This window comes from Loxodonta africana, chromosome 7 (genome assembly GCF_030014295.1).
Source record: "Loxodonta africana isolate mLoxAfr1 chromosome 7, mLoxAfr1.hap2, whole genome shotgun sequence".
Classification (NCBI taxonomy): domain Eukaryota; kingdom Metazoa; phylum Chordata; class Mammalia; order Proboscidea; family Elephantidae; genus Loxodonta; species Loxodonta africana.
Window position 1 is genome coordinate 10,032,858 of NC_087348.1, and position 15,358 is coordinate 10,048,215.

At 50.1% G+C, this 15,358-nt stretch overlaps 1 protein-coding gene across 9 annotated transcripts; it reads left to right on the forward strand.

Annotated features, from left to right (window-relative positions):
• Positions 1 to 1,439: 1,439 nt before the first annotated feature.
• SF1 (splicing factor 1) lies at positions 1,440 to 15,358 on the forward strand. Of its 9 annotated transcripts, XM_064287846.1 has the most exons (14): positions 1,440 to 1,928; positions 3,316 to 3,444; positions 6,484 to 6,559; positions 9,564 to 9,716; positions 9,911 to 10,000; positions 10,365 to 10,548; positions 10,636 to 10,751; positions 10,853 to 10,960; positions 11,662 to 11,842; positions 12,102 to 12,375; positions 12,660 to 12,719; positions 12,845 to 13,024; positions 13,793 to 13,997; positions 14,432 to 15,358. In XM_064287846.1, exons 1-14 carry the CDS (start codon positions 1,580 to 1,582, stop codon positions 14,559 to 14,561), a joined length of 2,235 nt encoding a protein of 744 aa, XP_064143916.1. In that variant the 5' UTR covers positions 1,440 to 1,579; the 3' UTR covers positions 14,562 to 15,358. The 9 variants fall into 9 exon arrangements, with proteins under 9 accessions (XP_064143916.1, XP_064143908.1, XP_010597371.2 ...); XM_064287838.1 differs by lacking the exon at positions 14,432 to 15,358 and having other exon boundaries at positions 13,793 to 14,240; XM_010599069.3 differs by lacking the exon at positions 13,793 to 13,997 and having other exon boundaries at positions 1,443 to 1,928.

Below are 15,358 nucleotides of genomic sequence, written 5' to 3' on the forward strand. Positions count from 1 at the left end.
CAGTTGTAACTCTGTCCTATAGCGTTGCTATGAATTGGAATTGACTCAACGGCAATGGGTTAATAACAATCATTTTTTCTTTACTGAATTGAAACATCACTTTTCTGGTATTCGTGCTTGCATATGGGGAATCTATTTCTGGACTCTACTCAGATTCTGCTCCACCGATCTCTCCTTCCTACAGCCAATATACGGTTTTCGTCATTGTGTCTTTATACTATCCTATCTGGAAAGGCGAGCTCTTCCTCAACCTCTGTTATACCTTTTTCCACCATTTTCATTCGGATATGATTTTTAAGGTAATTTCTCCAAATCCCTTCCAACCCCGTTGGGATTCTAATGGAAACGATTTATTCTTGTTAATTTTAGAACTGACAATTTCATATTATCATTCACCTAAGATTTTTTTTAAGATTATTTAAGATTATGTTCTCACATTAGCTCAGATAATTTTTAATCCTTCAATAAGACTATGCCGTAGCTGGCTTCTTTTTTTTTTTTTTTTTTTTTTGCACTTTTTAGTTTTTTCAAAGAAAACCCAAACCAAATCCACCGCCGAGACGAGTCGATGCCGACTCCTAGCTATAGAACACAGTAGAATTGCCGCATCTGGCTTCCCAGGCTGTAAGTCTGTACTCTCCCGCAGAGCGCCTGGTGGGTTTCAACCGCAAATCTTTCGGTTAGCGACCCAGCGCTTAAACACTGCGCCACCAGGGCTCCTTCAAAGAAAACAGGAAGTCCCTTTTTACCTGCAGCGACAACGGATCCGCTTACTGCGCGCGCGCGCCCGTCGGCCCCCCCCCCACCCCGCCACTCCACGGGCCCGGGTTACCATGGGAATAGAGGATGACGTCACCCAAAGCTTCAGCGCCGGACCCAGGGGTCCACAGCCGACAGGGCTGGAAAGGCGGCTTTGCCATATCTACGCATGCGCACTCCCTGCCCCTCCTTCCTGCCTTAAAACTCGTTGGTGCTGGGGCTCCTCAGCCGCGACCTCTTGGTTCATCCGGTCGAAACTTCGCCCCGGAGAGTAGAAAAAGAATCGAGCGAGTGACAGCCAATCCCAAGACATTACGACGCCATCAAGATTGACTGACTCAACGGACTCCAGCCAATGAGAGAGCGCTCCTCTTCCACGTCATAGAGTTTGCCCATCCCCTCCCCGCCTTCCTGGACTCCGAGCTCAGTCCGCGCAGTAACAAACGAACTGCGCGCAGCGACAGCCCCAGCTCGCCAGGCTTCGCCGCCATTTCCTCCCTCGGCCTAACGGTTCGGCCAATCCCAGCGCGCATCGACAACGGCTAGGGACCGGCCAATCGGAGGACGCCGATCCCGACCCCTCGAGCCTCGGCCCGGTCCAATCGAGGCCCCGGCCCCGCCGCCCCCGGCCCGCCCCCGCGGCGCCCTCTCTCCTCCCTCTTTGTGCGTCTCGCGCCGCCGCCGCCGCCGCCGCCGCCCGCCGCGTGAGAGGACGGCTCCGCGGCAGCGCAGTCCGGTCCCCCCCCCGGAAGATTGGCGAAGGAGAAGCCGCCGCCGCCGCTAAGGAAAAGGAGCCGCCGGTGCCGGTCCCAGGGGCGCCATGGCGACCGGAGCGCTGGGTAAGCTGGGCCTCCCCGGGCCCAAAGGGAGCTTCGAGCCGGGGCCGCCGCCCGCCCTCGGGCCTGGGGCGGGTCTACTGGTGCCCGGGCCGCCGCCGCCGCCGCCCGCGGGCGCGATGGGGGCCCTGACCGCGGCCTTCCCCTTCGCGGCGCCACCGCCGCCGCCGCCGCCGCCCCCTCCACTGCCCCGGCCGCCGCTGCCGTCCCCGGGCTCCGCGAACCCGCCGCCGCAGCCGCCCCCTCCGCCGCTCTACCAGCGCGTGTCGCCGCCACAGCCACCCCAGCCGCCGCGTCAGGACCAGCAGCCAGGCCCGGCCGGCGGCGGAGGAGGTGAGTCGGGCCGAGCGCGCGAGCGGCGTCGCGCCGACGGGCCCGGCCGGCTGAGGGCCGCGCGGCTTCGGCGGCGGCGGCGGCTGCACGCGGCAGGGGCGCGCGCGGCCTGGTTCACGGGGACTCTACCGCGCACGCGCGCGGGGGGAGGGGGAGAGCGGGAGGCAGTCTGCTGTGCGCAGGCGCAGTGTGGCGGCCAGGCCTCGGGGCGCCGCTGCAAAGCCCGGGGCCCTTATTTGCTCTCCGGTCCGCTGGCGTAGGGGGAGGCGTTGAGTGGCCCGGGTGTAGAGGGTGGCAGGTGGGTAGACCGGGAGGACAGGAGAGCGAAAGGGTGAACTCGTGACTTGGGCCGCCCTTTTGCTGGTCTAAGTTGTCTGAAAGGGAAGAGAATACCCAGAATCGCCTCCCTAGTTGCACCTTAAGGCGAGGTTTTCAGTACAAAGAATGAAAGAGGTTGAGAGTTTCCACCTGATGGTTGGGCCTGTTCCTTCCTGGTCCCTTTTTGTGGGGTGGGGTGGGGGGAATCTGGTCACTGCCTTCCCTGTTTTATTTTCTGATCTCCCTTCGTTTACCCTAGAGCTTGCTCAGTCCCACCGCCTCCACTTTACTGTTGTTTTTAAAGACTTTCCCTCTTGGCTTGCACCCTTGGGGAACTAGAACGACTTCTGCGTGCTAACAGTTGGGAGTTTCTGCCTCTCTGTCGGGGAAGGGCCGCTTAGCTGCTTTCACATACCTTGTTGGTGTGAACTCATACATCTTTGAAGAGTTCAGACTTTAAGTGTCTACCTGGCCGGGATCACCGAATGCTGATCATGGCTAAACGCATGGAGAGTAAGGTGGTGGTGTTGAAGGATTGGGCTTTTCACGCAGTAGTGTGTAGTGATGAGTTCAGGGGTATCCCGGCTCCATTCAGAAAGGTGACTGGTGCGGGGTGGAGGTAGGAGCCAGCAGTTCCCCCAGCATTGTTCTACAGATTGTCTGTGGTCCTTCACTCTGCTCCTGTCTTCCCTGGGGCTTCTGAGGCATTCCGGCCAAGGTAGTATAGACGCTATTTACTTTGTTAGTATTAAATTTAATTACGTGAGATTTTGTGTACTACGTTTTGTCATTTCATATACACACGTTAGTAGTTTCTTTAGAGGGAAGTTATAAATGTGTAACGTTAACTTCTTTGACCCAGCTTCTCTTACCCTTGTAGTAGCCATATGTTTTGTTTTAATCTCTGATCTCTGACATTTGTCTTACATTCCGTGATGTTTAAGTTTTAGGTTGGGCCCTCAGTTTCGTCATCTGCTGAGGTTCTGTGGAATACAGGTGTCTTGTGCTGCCTGTTGGCAGTTACTGTGCTAGTTTGTATTTGCATCTGATGGATTTTATCTGCCTTTAGACTTCCCGAGTAAGAAGCGGAAGAGGAGCCGCTGGAACCAGGACACAATGGAACAGAAGACGGTGATTCCAGGAATGCCTACTGTTATTCCTCCTGGACTTACTCGAGAACAAGAAAGAGCTTATATAGGTAAATACACGTTCTGCATCTAAACGCATTTTCAGGTTGTTACTGTTTATCCTGAACAATATTTCTGTCCTTTGGCAGTTTGAGATTTTAGTGGTTTCTTTTTTGACAAGAGGTATGATGAGGTGTACTTTTATGGCTTTAACATAACCTGCCAGTTTTTGCTCAGTGAGTCCTGCTTTTGCAGTTCAGTGTTTTGGTTTGTTGATAACAACAGTGTTCTCCACGAGCGCCAGGAAGGTAGAGGGGCCCACTTAGGAGTGAGCGTAGTGTCCAGGCCATCCCCCACCTCACTCCATCCTTTTCAGCTGCTGTTCAGTTTCCTTGCCAGTTGGTGAGGTGAGTGTCTGGTGCCTCTGGACATGGCCCCAGTGGAGAACACTGCAGGTATTGTACACCCAAGTAAAGTGCCTTTTTCGCAGCATGGCCTTTCATCATAATTTTGTATTCCTCCCTCCCCCTAAAACATGGTTTTACTTTTTTATAGGTACTTTCTGAAAGAAAAAAATAAAGCTCAGTTTAAACAAAAAAGTGGTTCTTTAAGTGTGTTTACAGTTCACCCCTATTTACCATTTTGTTGAATTTAACCTTCCCTTCAGCATCTTTTCTGGTTTGGTCCTTGGAGAGCTGTCTTAAAATGAAGGCTCTTGTATTTACTACTAAAGGATTCTGCTGGGAAAGGGATACGGCTTGGACATGGAATGAGGTGTAGGGTAAAAGGTCTGGTCTGTTGGGAAATTTCAAGAATTAAGCATGACTGCCATTGGCCCACACTGGAATCAAAATTAATCTCAGAATTATTTTTTCTTAAATGTAAGGTTTTTAACGCAGGTTTTACTTTTACATACCCGTGCAGCTGTTTCAAAAAAAGTTCATTTGATAAGTGATTTCTACTAACTAAACAGACATTCCCTTTGGGGAATATTAGCCTAGAGACCTCCTAGACCTTTGAGGCTGTGGCCTTCACAAACAAAAAACTTGAGGGCTGGAATGTTGTAATTCTTGAAGGCCTTAATTCTTAGATTGCCGAGAGTTTCGAAGCATTGGAACTGTCTTTCTCCTTTTCACAGTGCTACTAATACTTCTTTTTTCCGCACTGATCCTCCACTCCCGCCAACCCCTTCTGTTTCACGTTAGACCCATTTAGGCTTTACAACCCCACTGAAAATGTTCCCTAGTGGAGGGATGTCCCAAGAACATGAGCAGGCTTAGAAAATGGGGAAAACGCATCCTGTATGTGTCCACTTCCCTCCCTGTGAAGGTATAGCGAATGCACTGAGTTCCAGGGGCTATGTATAGCTGTCATCAAAGTAGATAGAAGCCAAGTAGAGGCTGGGGTGGATCTCAGCTCCCTGAAAACCACAGAACAGAAGACACAAAAGCTTCAAACCTATTTGTTTCAGCTGGAAACCCTGCTGAGAACTTCCGCTTTTAACGAGTTCCCAGGCGATGCTAATATTGCTGGTTAGGGACCAATTCAGAGAACCACTAGTAGAGCATGGTTCTCAAAGTTTATTATACATAAGGATCAACCTGGGTGTCTTGTTAAAAAGTAGAGTCTGATTCAGTATATCTGGGGTGGAGATGCAAATGCTCGGCAGGGTTCGAACTGGAAGAGACTGGTTTGAAGCCCTGGGAGCTGTACACCATCAGCAGAGGGAATTGTCTTAAAGTTATTAGTGTGGGGACTTCCTGATTTCTCTTTAATGCCAACTGTTTATTCAGATTAGATCCCACACCCCCACAGTCGAGAGTACCGCCCGTCCCCGTGAAGGTGACTGTAACCTTGAGTTGTTGAACTTAATACTCGACGATAAATTGGAAGTTTCTGGCACGAAGGAGCTTGGGGAAGGATGTTTTAATTCATCTGTCCCTACAGTGTACACTGTCTTGTTCAGAATGCTCCCAACATCTCTTGACATCAGTAGATTCTCCATTTGTTCAGAGCTTGAGTGGTGTGTGTTGTAGTTCTGTGAGATATATTTAAAACGAGGGCGCCTGGGGTTAGGCACGCATTAGTCCTGTCTTGGGGCCAGCTCAATATTAAGCCAGCCCAGTAAGGCCTGCCCTTGTTAGAGATGTCTGCTCAGTTTTCAGGTACTCTGAAGGTAAGAAACAGGTGATTATTCAGCTTGCTGAAGAAAGGTGATTGGCTCAGCAGTTGCCATTATCTCGGAAAATCAACCGTGTAACAGCTCCCCTAGTCACTGGCAGCTTTCCTGATACCCTCCTCTCTCTCTCACATACAGTCTCACATGCCAAGGCCTGAGAGCCATGTACATTCTCCTTGACCCACACTTTCCAGCCTCTGCACCCCACTTTCGCTCCTTATATTTAACAGCAAGTTTAAAAAAGACTCTTGTGTCCATGTGATTACCGGTTTATTAAGGTAAATGGTGTGTCATCTAATGTGAATAAAAAGTAGCAGGAACGGGGAGAACCTTACTAGAACGGGTCTGGTTGCACAGAGCACGTACAAACTTTTGTTAAGAGGTTGAAATGGGTATTAAACGTCTTGTTGAAGAATTTTTTAATGAAAATGATCGTTGTTCAACTGGTTTTTTGTTTTTTTTTTGTCCCATGTAATTGGGTCTTATTTCAGGCCAAGTTTAATATTTTAATGAAGAAAAGTAACTTTTGCCCTCAAAGTAACTTGGTGGGAACGGGGTATTGGTGGTCGCAACTCTGGTTTTGGTTCTGGGTGTCAGGTGTATAGCAAGCCTTGGGGAGGACGAGGTAAATCACCTCCTAGTAATTGCTTTGATGTTAGCTTTAGTGAATAGTCTTTACTGCTAACCCCTCTTCCAACAAACTGTTTGCCTCCTAAAGTGATAACCATTTTGAAGTGAAAAATACCTATAGATGTAAATGGATTCCTGCCGATAGGTGGTTGGGGGTTTTTGCCTCAATGTGTTCACTGATCAGTCGTCCCTTTCAAAGTCTCCGAGTTCTTCATGCTTGTTGTTGAGATTTGAGATGTTTTTTGGTAACATTGTCTTTTTTCCATCCTTTTTTTTTCTTTCCTAACCTGGTTTCTTCCAGTGCAACTGCAGATAGAAGACCTGACTCGTAAACTGCGCACAGGAGACCTGGGCATCCCCCCTAACCCTGAGGACAGGTTGGGAAACAGTTTTAACCAGCTGACAGTAACGCTTTTACCTTTTTCTCAATACGTTTTACTGGTGGCAACATGTTGTGTCAGTTCGATAAAATTCTAGTAAGACGACCGGTACTGTGACTATTTTAAGGTATAGGTTTTAATTAGCAATATCGTATAGCAGTCAACAGTTAGAAAGTTGGAATGAACCTTAATTACTAGCAGAATAAAAAGCTGCAGGAAAATGGACAACTGGTTTCCAATTGGTAAGCGTGTAGGTTTTAACCTGATTTGCCTATCCGTAGGGACAGTGAGGTGGCCTGTTAACCTGCCTTTTCAGTACCTGCTTGGCTGAAAGCCCAGGGTGTAGAGCTTTTCTCACAGGTACAAGATGCAGGATTAAGACTATTTTTGAGCATCACTGAATTTGAGCAGGCCAGAAACTGTACCTGGTCAGCTCATTGCTGCAGTCTTCCTGCTGATGGTTTTAAAATCAGATGAGATTTCTAACCAATTCCTTTTACTGCCCGTTAATTTTCAGCCTTGGCTATTGCCTGGGGGCGGGGGGTTGGGAGAGGCCAGAGCTTTCTTACCTGTTTGGGGAAGGCAAGCACCCAACCCTAAATTACTGCATTTTAAGGGGGCTGTGGTCATGACCTTCAGTTCACAGGTACTTTCACCTCTGAAAAGTTGAAAGTTTATCTGAGGGACATGAATTTTTTAAAAAACAGATTTTATTGGCTGGTTGATCTTTGAACAGGTAAAATTTGGTCTTTTAATAAAAGGGCACTAAATCTACCTCTTAGTGACGTTTCTTCTAGTGCATGCGCATAGCAGAAAACACTAAAGAGGAGAGTTTTGGGCTTTTTGTTTAGTGCATTAAATCAGGACGATGACAGAATGGCTCCAGATGCAAGTTAAATATTTGCATCTTTCTGCGGCCCCTTTACCAACAAATTAACTTTCTGATTTCTCCATATTCACCTTTAATTTTACTTATTAAATTTTAATTTTTTCACCTGTAGATAATGGTTGGAGGGCTGTGTTGTGTTTATATTTCTTTTTGATTTGAAGATTTTTTTTCCTTAAGAAATTTGCATCGTAGGCTATAAACTACAACTGTTTAGCGCCTTTCTGGCCTTTTTCTGTTTAATACTATGTCTACAGGTTACCAGGCAATTCTTCAAAAGGTTGAATTTTTAACAAACCTTCTTTGCTTCCTGGAGAGGTGGGATTAGAATTTAGTTGATCTAATACAATGCTAATTCAAGGTGAAGAAATTGGGCCAACCTAATTTCTAGAATATTAGCTAATCTAATCTGTAGAATATTAGTTATTGTCTTTTACTTTCATAATTTGTCAAGAGGTTGCATTGTTATAAAGCCTTTAAATGACCAATTTTGTACTGGTAAAACTCGTTTTGGTGATCAGCCAGAAATGCTTAATTCTAGGCAGTGATGGGGTGGGCGTTAGAAACATGAGACACGTTAGAAGTGAAGTCAGCGGAGTTTTCGCCTGTCATACTCAATTTGAAAGAGGCCCTAATGCCTGGTTGGTTTTGTTTTGAGCCCAGGTTGGAGGGAAATGCATGAGTTTCTTACTTTAATAAAATAAGATAATTTTCTAAGGTGTATTCTCAAAATTAAGCCATTTTATGCTATTTTGATGTTGCTTAACTTGCACAGTTTAAAAATGTCTGAAAATTTCTTGTAGATTTAAACGTGTAAGATGGTAGTCTGATGAGCCGGGGTGTGTTTGCTTTTCACAATTATTGGATTGTGCTAACAGTTTATACAACTGCTAGAAGCGGAGGTGTCATTTAGCCGTCATTAGCCATGAACAAACCTGACCTTTTATTCCATCGTGTGTGTAACGTGGTGTGACATGGTTCCCTTTAGGCTGAAGACAGTGGGAGCAGCCGAGTTCAGTCCTTGCTCCAACTAGGCAAGGTTCTTTCAACTAAACCAAGGGTGTAGGAGTCTTGACAACTTTCAGGATGTTTTTTTAATAACCTGATCCACATGGTCTCTTCCCTTCTTGCAGCTGCTACTAAATTTTTATTCAGAAAATCAAGCTATGGTCCTTTTTGTAATGTGAACTCAGATCTCTAGGAGTGTAACTTCTCTTTTTTTATCACCCCAAAATCCAGCTGTGGTAAACTGACCATTTTATCGTTACTATTTTTTACTTGTAACAACAGCATTTCACTCCTTAAAAAATGAGAGAGAGAAAATCTGCTTTCTGGACTTGTAAACTAGGGTGGAGAAACAATAGGTTTTTCCCTTGCTGTTTGCAGGTTCAGACCCTAAACAAGTATTTGACCAAATCTGCATTCGCAGCCTCTCTTAGAAGCTGCTTTAGCTTTTAACGTTTTTCTCTACCTAGACTCCCCAACCTCGAACAGCCAGAAAACAGGTTGACTCCTGGGCCTTGGACACAGCCAGCCAGGCCATTGAAGGAAAAGCAGAGACGAAGCCTTGCACCATCTCTCTCCATTGTGGGGGCCAAGTAGCTACAGTAACCTTGAGTCCAAATTGCATTGGGTCAAAGAGCTCATACTTCTCATGTGTCAGGGGCACAGACACTCTTCCTGATAGGGTGTGAGCTCTCCACAAGTTAACGTTTGACCTAGACTTGGGGTTTCCGTGACTCATAAAGTTGTAACGATGTAACTTTTTTTTTCAAATAAAAGAAAATCCGTATTTGGCAAGAAGATTCCAGAGGATGATACTGTCCTTGCCATTTACAGTACAAAGATTACCCCCAAAATCAGACCTTTTTTCCTCTCATCACTGTTAGAAGCAACACACACACACACACACACACCCCTCTCAGCCCCGTTATGCTAAGCCAGCCTCCATCTCTCCATTCCACACGATCTTGAGTAGCACACGTTATGGTCGGTTCCTCCGAAGAGTTTGTGTTAGGGTCTAAGAGACAGAGGGCTGGGAAAGACTTACTATAGCCCGTGTGGGGATGAGAGAACAGTGGGGGCCAAGCAGTGACGGTGGTCTGTCTCCCACAGGTCCCCTTCCCCTGAGCCCATCTACAATAGTGAGGGGAAGAGGCTTAACACCCGTGAGTTCCGCACGCGCAAAAAGCTCGAAGAGGAGCGGCATAACCTCATCACGGAGATGGTTGCGCTCAACCCTGATTTCAAACCACCTGCAGATTACAAGTAAGCAGAGGGCTGGGCCATCTGGGATGAGGACACGTACCGATTATGTGTGGTCTTCTGGCACCAACTCTTCATCTCTTACCCAAATCACCCCTAATCACAAGTGGCGCCAAGAGTTGGTTCCAGAAGAGCTATTGGTTATGTGTGTCATCTCTCAGACATTGCACAGGAGTTGACAGCCTTGTCTGTTTCAGACCTCCAGCAACACGTGTGAGCGACAAAGTAATGATTCCACAAGATGAGTATCCAGAAATCAACTTTGTGGGGCTGCTGATTGGACCCAGGTGAGTAACCACTGCTCTGTGGGATGTAGCGTTCTAAGAACCTCTGTGGCTTGTTTCTTTTGTGCCTAATTGATGCTCTTGGCTTACTTGCCTGAATTTGACAGGAACTTCACTTGGGCTGAGTTAGGCCTTCCTGTGAGAAAATCTCTGTAACTTCCCCATTTTACTGTGGAGAAGTCAAATCCACAGGATTGCTCTGCTGACCTTAACTTAGAGGTCACTAAGCTTTTGTTGAGTGGAAAAATACTCTGTTTTCTATACTTGTAGTTTCTCACCAATGTCCAACCTGTGTGCTCTGGACTGAACTTGCATGTCAGGTTTGGTAGCTCAATGCTTTTTGCCCTTTGGTTTCTGTCGCTGATAGAGGGAACACCCTGAAGAACATAGAGAAGGAGTGCAACGCGAAAATTATGATCCGGGGGAAAGGCTCTGTGAAAGAAGGGAAGGTTGGGCGTAAAGATGGCCAGATGTTGCCAGGGGAAGATGAGCCACTTCATGCCCTGGTCACCGCCAACACCATGGAGAATGTCAAGAAGGCAGTAGAACAGGTGAGCCAACCTGGAAATGAAGCTTCTTACAGAATCCAGGTGGTGGCCCCAGCACATCTGTAACTATACCTTTTGCATCTTCACCAGATAAGAAACATCCTGAAGCAGGGTATTGAGACTCCTGAGGACCAGAATGATCTACGGAAGATGCAGCTTCGGGAGCTGGCACGGTTGAATGGGACCCTCCGGGAAGACGATAACAGGTATGTGGTCAGTTTCGGGGAGGGCAGGGAAACTTGAGGAGCCGTGGTAGAGGCTAGGTCGTGTGTGTTCCTTGAGTTGATTTTTTCTCCCCCCTGAACAGGATCTTAAGACCCTGGCAGAGCTCAGAGAGCCGCAGCATTACCAATACCACAGTTTGCACCAAGTGCGGAGGAGCTGGCCACATTGCCTCAGACTGCAAATTCCAGAGGTGAGGGGCTGCAGCTCGTCCATGGTATGCCTGGCCGCCCTTAGCACATTGATCATTTGTTAATCTTGTGGGCCCGAGAAAGCCTGTTTTCTGTGAATGTGGTCTGTAAGGGTATGATTTAAAGCCCAGAGTTAGAAACAGCTTTGCATAGAACCACCCTATTTTACTGCTCATCTGAGTCCAGGAAAGTTGGAAGTTTCCATTGAGGGTATAAATGTTTTCAGTGGGGCTCAATATTAACTGTTGTTGCTGCTTGGTATTTGCCCAGGAAGACTAGGTGGCCTTTGAACACCTACTGTCAGCATTTTTCTGTTTCGGGTGGCAGCTACGTAAGGCCTTGTTGGGGGGTTCTGGCAGCTTCTCCAATGTTGCATAGTCTTTCTTCCCTCAGACTAGAAGTAGCGATGAAGCTCAGTTGTTGGGAGAACACGTGCTTTCCTGGCTGATGTGGCTGGCTCTGGTCGGGTGCTCCTCTCCTTGGTTCTTAGCCTTGGGTCTCTGCTGTGGCAGAGGTACTTATAGTCGCAGGTGCAGAACTGGGCACTGAGCTGAAAAGCTGATGAGACTTGCCCAGTAAGGTTTCAGAGAGGAATGATGGGCTGATACTGATTTTTCTCAGAACATCTGTATGTAAATTTCCTGGGTATAAGTTTGTTTCTTATTTGGTTTTTTCCATTTCTCTCTCCCCACTCTGCCCGCAGGCCTGGTGACCCCCAGTCAGCTCAGGATAAGGCACGTATGGATAAAGAATATTTGTCCCTCATGGCTGAGCTGGGCGAAGCACCTGTCCCAGCATCCGTTGGCTCCACCTCTGGGCCTGCTGCCACACCCCTAGCCAGTGCACCTCGGCCTGCTGCTCCGGCCAACAATCCACCTCCACCGGTGAGCCTCGGGCTACTTCTCTTGGTCTGGCTTCCTCATTCTCTTCCTCAGAGACTGGGAGCTATGACCAAGTGCCTTGGATGGAACAGAGTGATGGACATGGCTGGCAACATTGTCCTTCCGGGATGTCAAACCAGTTTGGGGACCGCTCACTTTGAGGACACCTTGTCTGTGTTCTGGTCCCTTGGCATAGCCGAAAGAACAGTGTTGCCACCAGGGGGAGCAGGCAGGGACGTTGGCGGGAAATGCCCTCACATAGTCTCTCATGTCTACCACCCAGAGTCGCCCACCGTGGATGAATTCTGGCCCTTCGGAAAGTCGGCCCTACCATGGCATGCACGGAGGTGGTCCCGGTGGACCAGGAGGTGGCCCCCACAGCTTCCCACACCCATTACCCAGCCTGACAGGTGGGCATGGTGGACATCCCATGCAGCACAACCCTAATGGACCCCCGCCCCCTTGGATGCAGCCGCCGCCACCACCGATGAATCAGGGCCCCCACCCACCTGGGCACCATGGCCCTCCTCCAATGGGTAAGTAAGTGTCAGACCAGAAACCTTGGGGCTCTGGGATACGCAAGGGTTCGCATCAGGTTGCTGGAAGCAGCTGGCCATGGCTGGGTTGTGCACTGGGTCTCCTTGACTTCGAGGCCTGGCTCCAGAAGGAGCAGGCTACCACTCTGGTTCAAGGGGTGACTTCTGTGTAGGCAGGCCTGGGCCCACCTCTTCTAGGAAGGTTCTCGGATAAGTTGGTGGTAGGGTGTTTTCCTGGCCAGTTCACATGTCCTGCTAAGTCCCTGCTCTTTCCTTCCATCAAGATCAGTACCTGGGAAGTACGCCTGTGGGCTCTGGGGTCTATCGCCTGCATCAAGGAAAAGGTAATGGAGATGATGCTGTTCCCTTGGCCCCTTTGGGTCCTCCCTTCAGCCTGGGAGTGAGTGGGGGTTCTGTTCAAAGCTCATCTTCTCTGAGAACTCAACCTTTGGCTTGCCTCTCCGTGCAGGTATGATGCCGCCGCCGCCTATGGGCATGATGCCGCCGCCGCCGCCGCCTCCCAGTGGGCAGCCCCCGCCCCCTCCCTCTGGTCCTCTTCCCCCATGGCAACAGCAGCAGCAGCAGCCTCCGCCACCCCCTCCGCCCAGCAGCAGTATGGCTTCCAGCACCCCCTTGCCATGGCAGCAAAGTGAGTGGAGTATGTTGGGCTCGTGGGGGTGGGTGGGATGGGGTTGGGGCTGGGAGGAACACATGAACCTCAGCTCACACACACACACACACACACATCTGGGGACGAGGCTCTGGTCTCTGCTGGGGGCAGGGGTGTAACAGAAATGGGCCACATGGCCCAGAGGGGTTTTCTGGGGAGGAGAGCTGATGTTTGGTGTGGTTGTGTCTGGGGAAAGGTTTGTGGGGTGCCTGGAGGACAGCCTGCTGTCAGAGGTAGGGTGTCAGAAGTCTAGGCTCTCGCTGGGTTGGGCGAGCCGCAGGCTGGCCTGGGCCTTGTGTGCTTGGCCAGGTGGGGTGGTGCACGCATGCTCAAGGAGAGGGCTATGACTGGGCCTGAGAGACTGCTGGGCGGGCCAGGGAGCGGGGAAGAGAGCAGCTGTGGCCTTGAGGTTGATTGTGCCGTTTGGTGGTGGCGGCGGCGGCTGGGCGGAGGGATGTCAGAGCCGGTTCTTGTGTCTGGTACCTTCCCCTCAGCCCTTCCTGGGGCATTGGTGACAAAGGGCTTACTCTGTTAAGCCCCAGAGACCTTGAGGCTGACCCCAGGGTAGTCCTGCCCACCCCTCCACTCCCATCACCAGGACAGCCCTGCCCGCCCGCCTGCCCCCCACCACCGTACCGCATGCCAAGCAAGGAGCAGACGCCCTCGCCCCCCATCCCAAGGCAGCAGCCGCAGAGAGCCGCGGTGTGCCCCCCGCGCGTGTGACCTTGGGCTTCTTTACCACCCCAGATACGACGACTACCACCACGAGCGCTGGCACAGGGTCCATCCCGCCATGGCAACAGCAGCAGGCGGCTGCCGCAGCTTCTCCAGGAGCCCCTCAGATGCAAGGCAACCCCACTATGGTGCCCCTGCCCCCCGGGGTCCAGCCGCCTCTGCCGCCCGGTGCCCCTCCCCCTCCGCCGCCTCCGCCGCCTGGTTCCACCGGCATGATGTATGCCCCGCCCCCTCCTCCTCCGCCTCCCATGGACCCTTCTAACTTTGTCACCATGATGGGCATGGGGGTGGCGGGCATGCCGCCCTTCGGGATGCCTCCAGCTCCCCCACCGCCTCCACCACAGAACTAGACTTGTTTTTTTAAGAAAATATATATTATAGAGAGAGAGAATTGGTCTCGTTTAAACACACGCCGAACCTCACCATATGGAGCCAGACATTGGGACGCACGCATGTGATTGTGTGTGCACGCATGTGTGTGTGTGCACGCACTGGGCTGGGCCAAGCGACGACGACTCGCTTGGGAACGGGCAGGTGGTAGCAGGGGCGCCAGCTTGGGCTCTCCTGGCGCCCCGTAGCATCGAGTGTCTTCTTTGTCTTCTTTCTCTCCTCACCCAACTCCCTTTGCCTCTCCCCAAACCGGGCCGCCAGGATCCCTCCCCGCGGCGGCGATGGCCAGAGCCATGAGAGTGAGGACTTTCCGCGCCCATTGGTGACCCTTCCAGGCAGACAGCCTCAGCAGCGCCCCTGGTGGACAGGATGGTTCGGCAAAGCAGCCTGAGTTATTTTTGTGGACGGAATCGGAACACGCTGGCTCCATATCGTGAAATTGTTATTAATTTTTTTCTTTTTCTTTGTTATTTCCTTACCTCTTCCTTTCTTCAGACTCCGTCCAAGGAGACGCTCTCCCCGGTCTTCTGCTGCAATTCAGCTCCTTTCCCTCCTCTCCTCTCCACTCCTCGGTTCTTCCCTTTCCAAGGAGAGGGGAGCAAATGGTTTTAGGCACAGGCTCTGGCTATTAGTGTCCACCTAGTGATGATGGGGTTCCTTTGGTCCTAAGTTTTTCAGGGTGCCAATGCTACCCCAGCGATGTTTTTGATAAGTTCGGGGCTTTTTATCTGCCACTCTGATGCAGCATCTCGTAAAGTGCAGAAGGGGGCTGTTCTCCAAGGTTCCGGGGTCCACATCCATCCCAGCACCCCTGCCAGCAATAGGTAGAGCAGCCACCTCGGCCTAGCCTGCCAGCCCAATGTTCTCTCCTGTCTCCTGACCACCTAAGTGGCCTCAGATTCCATTTATTCCTCTCCTTCCTGGAAGGCTTCATTTTAAATTTTATTTTTATCCCAAACGTCTGAATGTTTTGCAGTGTCTAAGGGTTTGAGCCTCTTGTTCTTGATTCTGCTTCCTTTTTTCCCCTTCCCTCTTCATGGAGTGATGACGTTGACAATAATGTATAATGTGCGTTCTCTTCACTGGTTTATCTGCAGAAATTTCTCTGGGCTTTTTTTCGGTGTATGATTTAACGCTGCGTTAAAGGGGGACATTCCATTGAATAAAAGAGCAGTGTGGTTTTCTGGG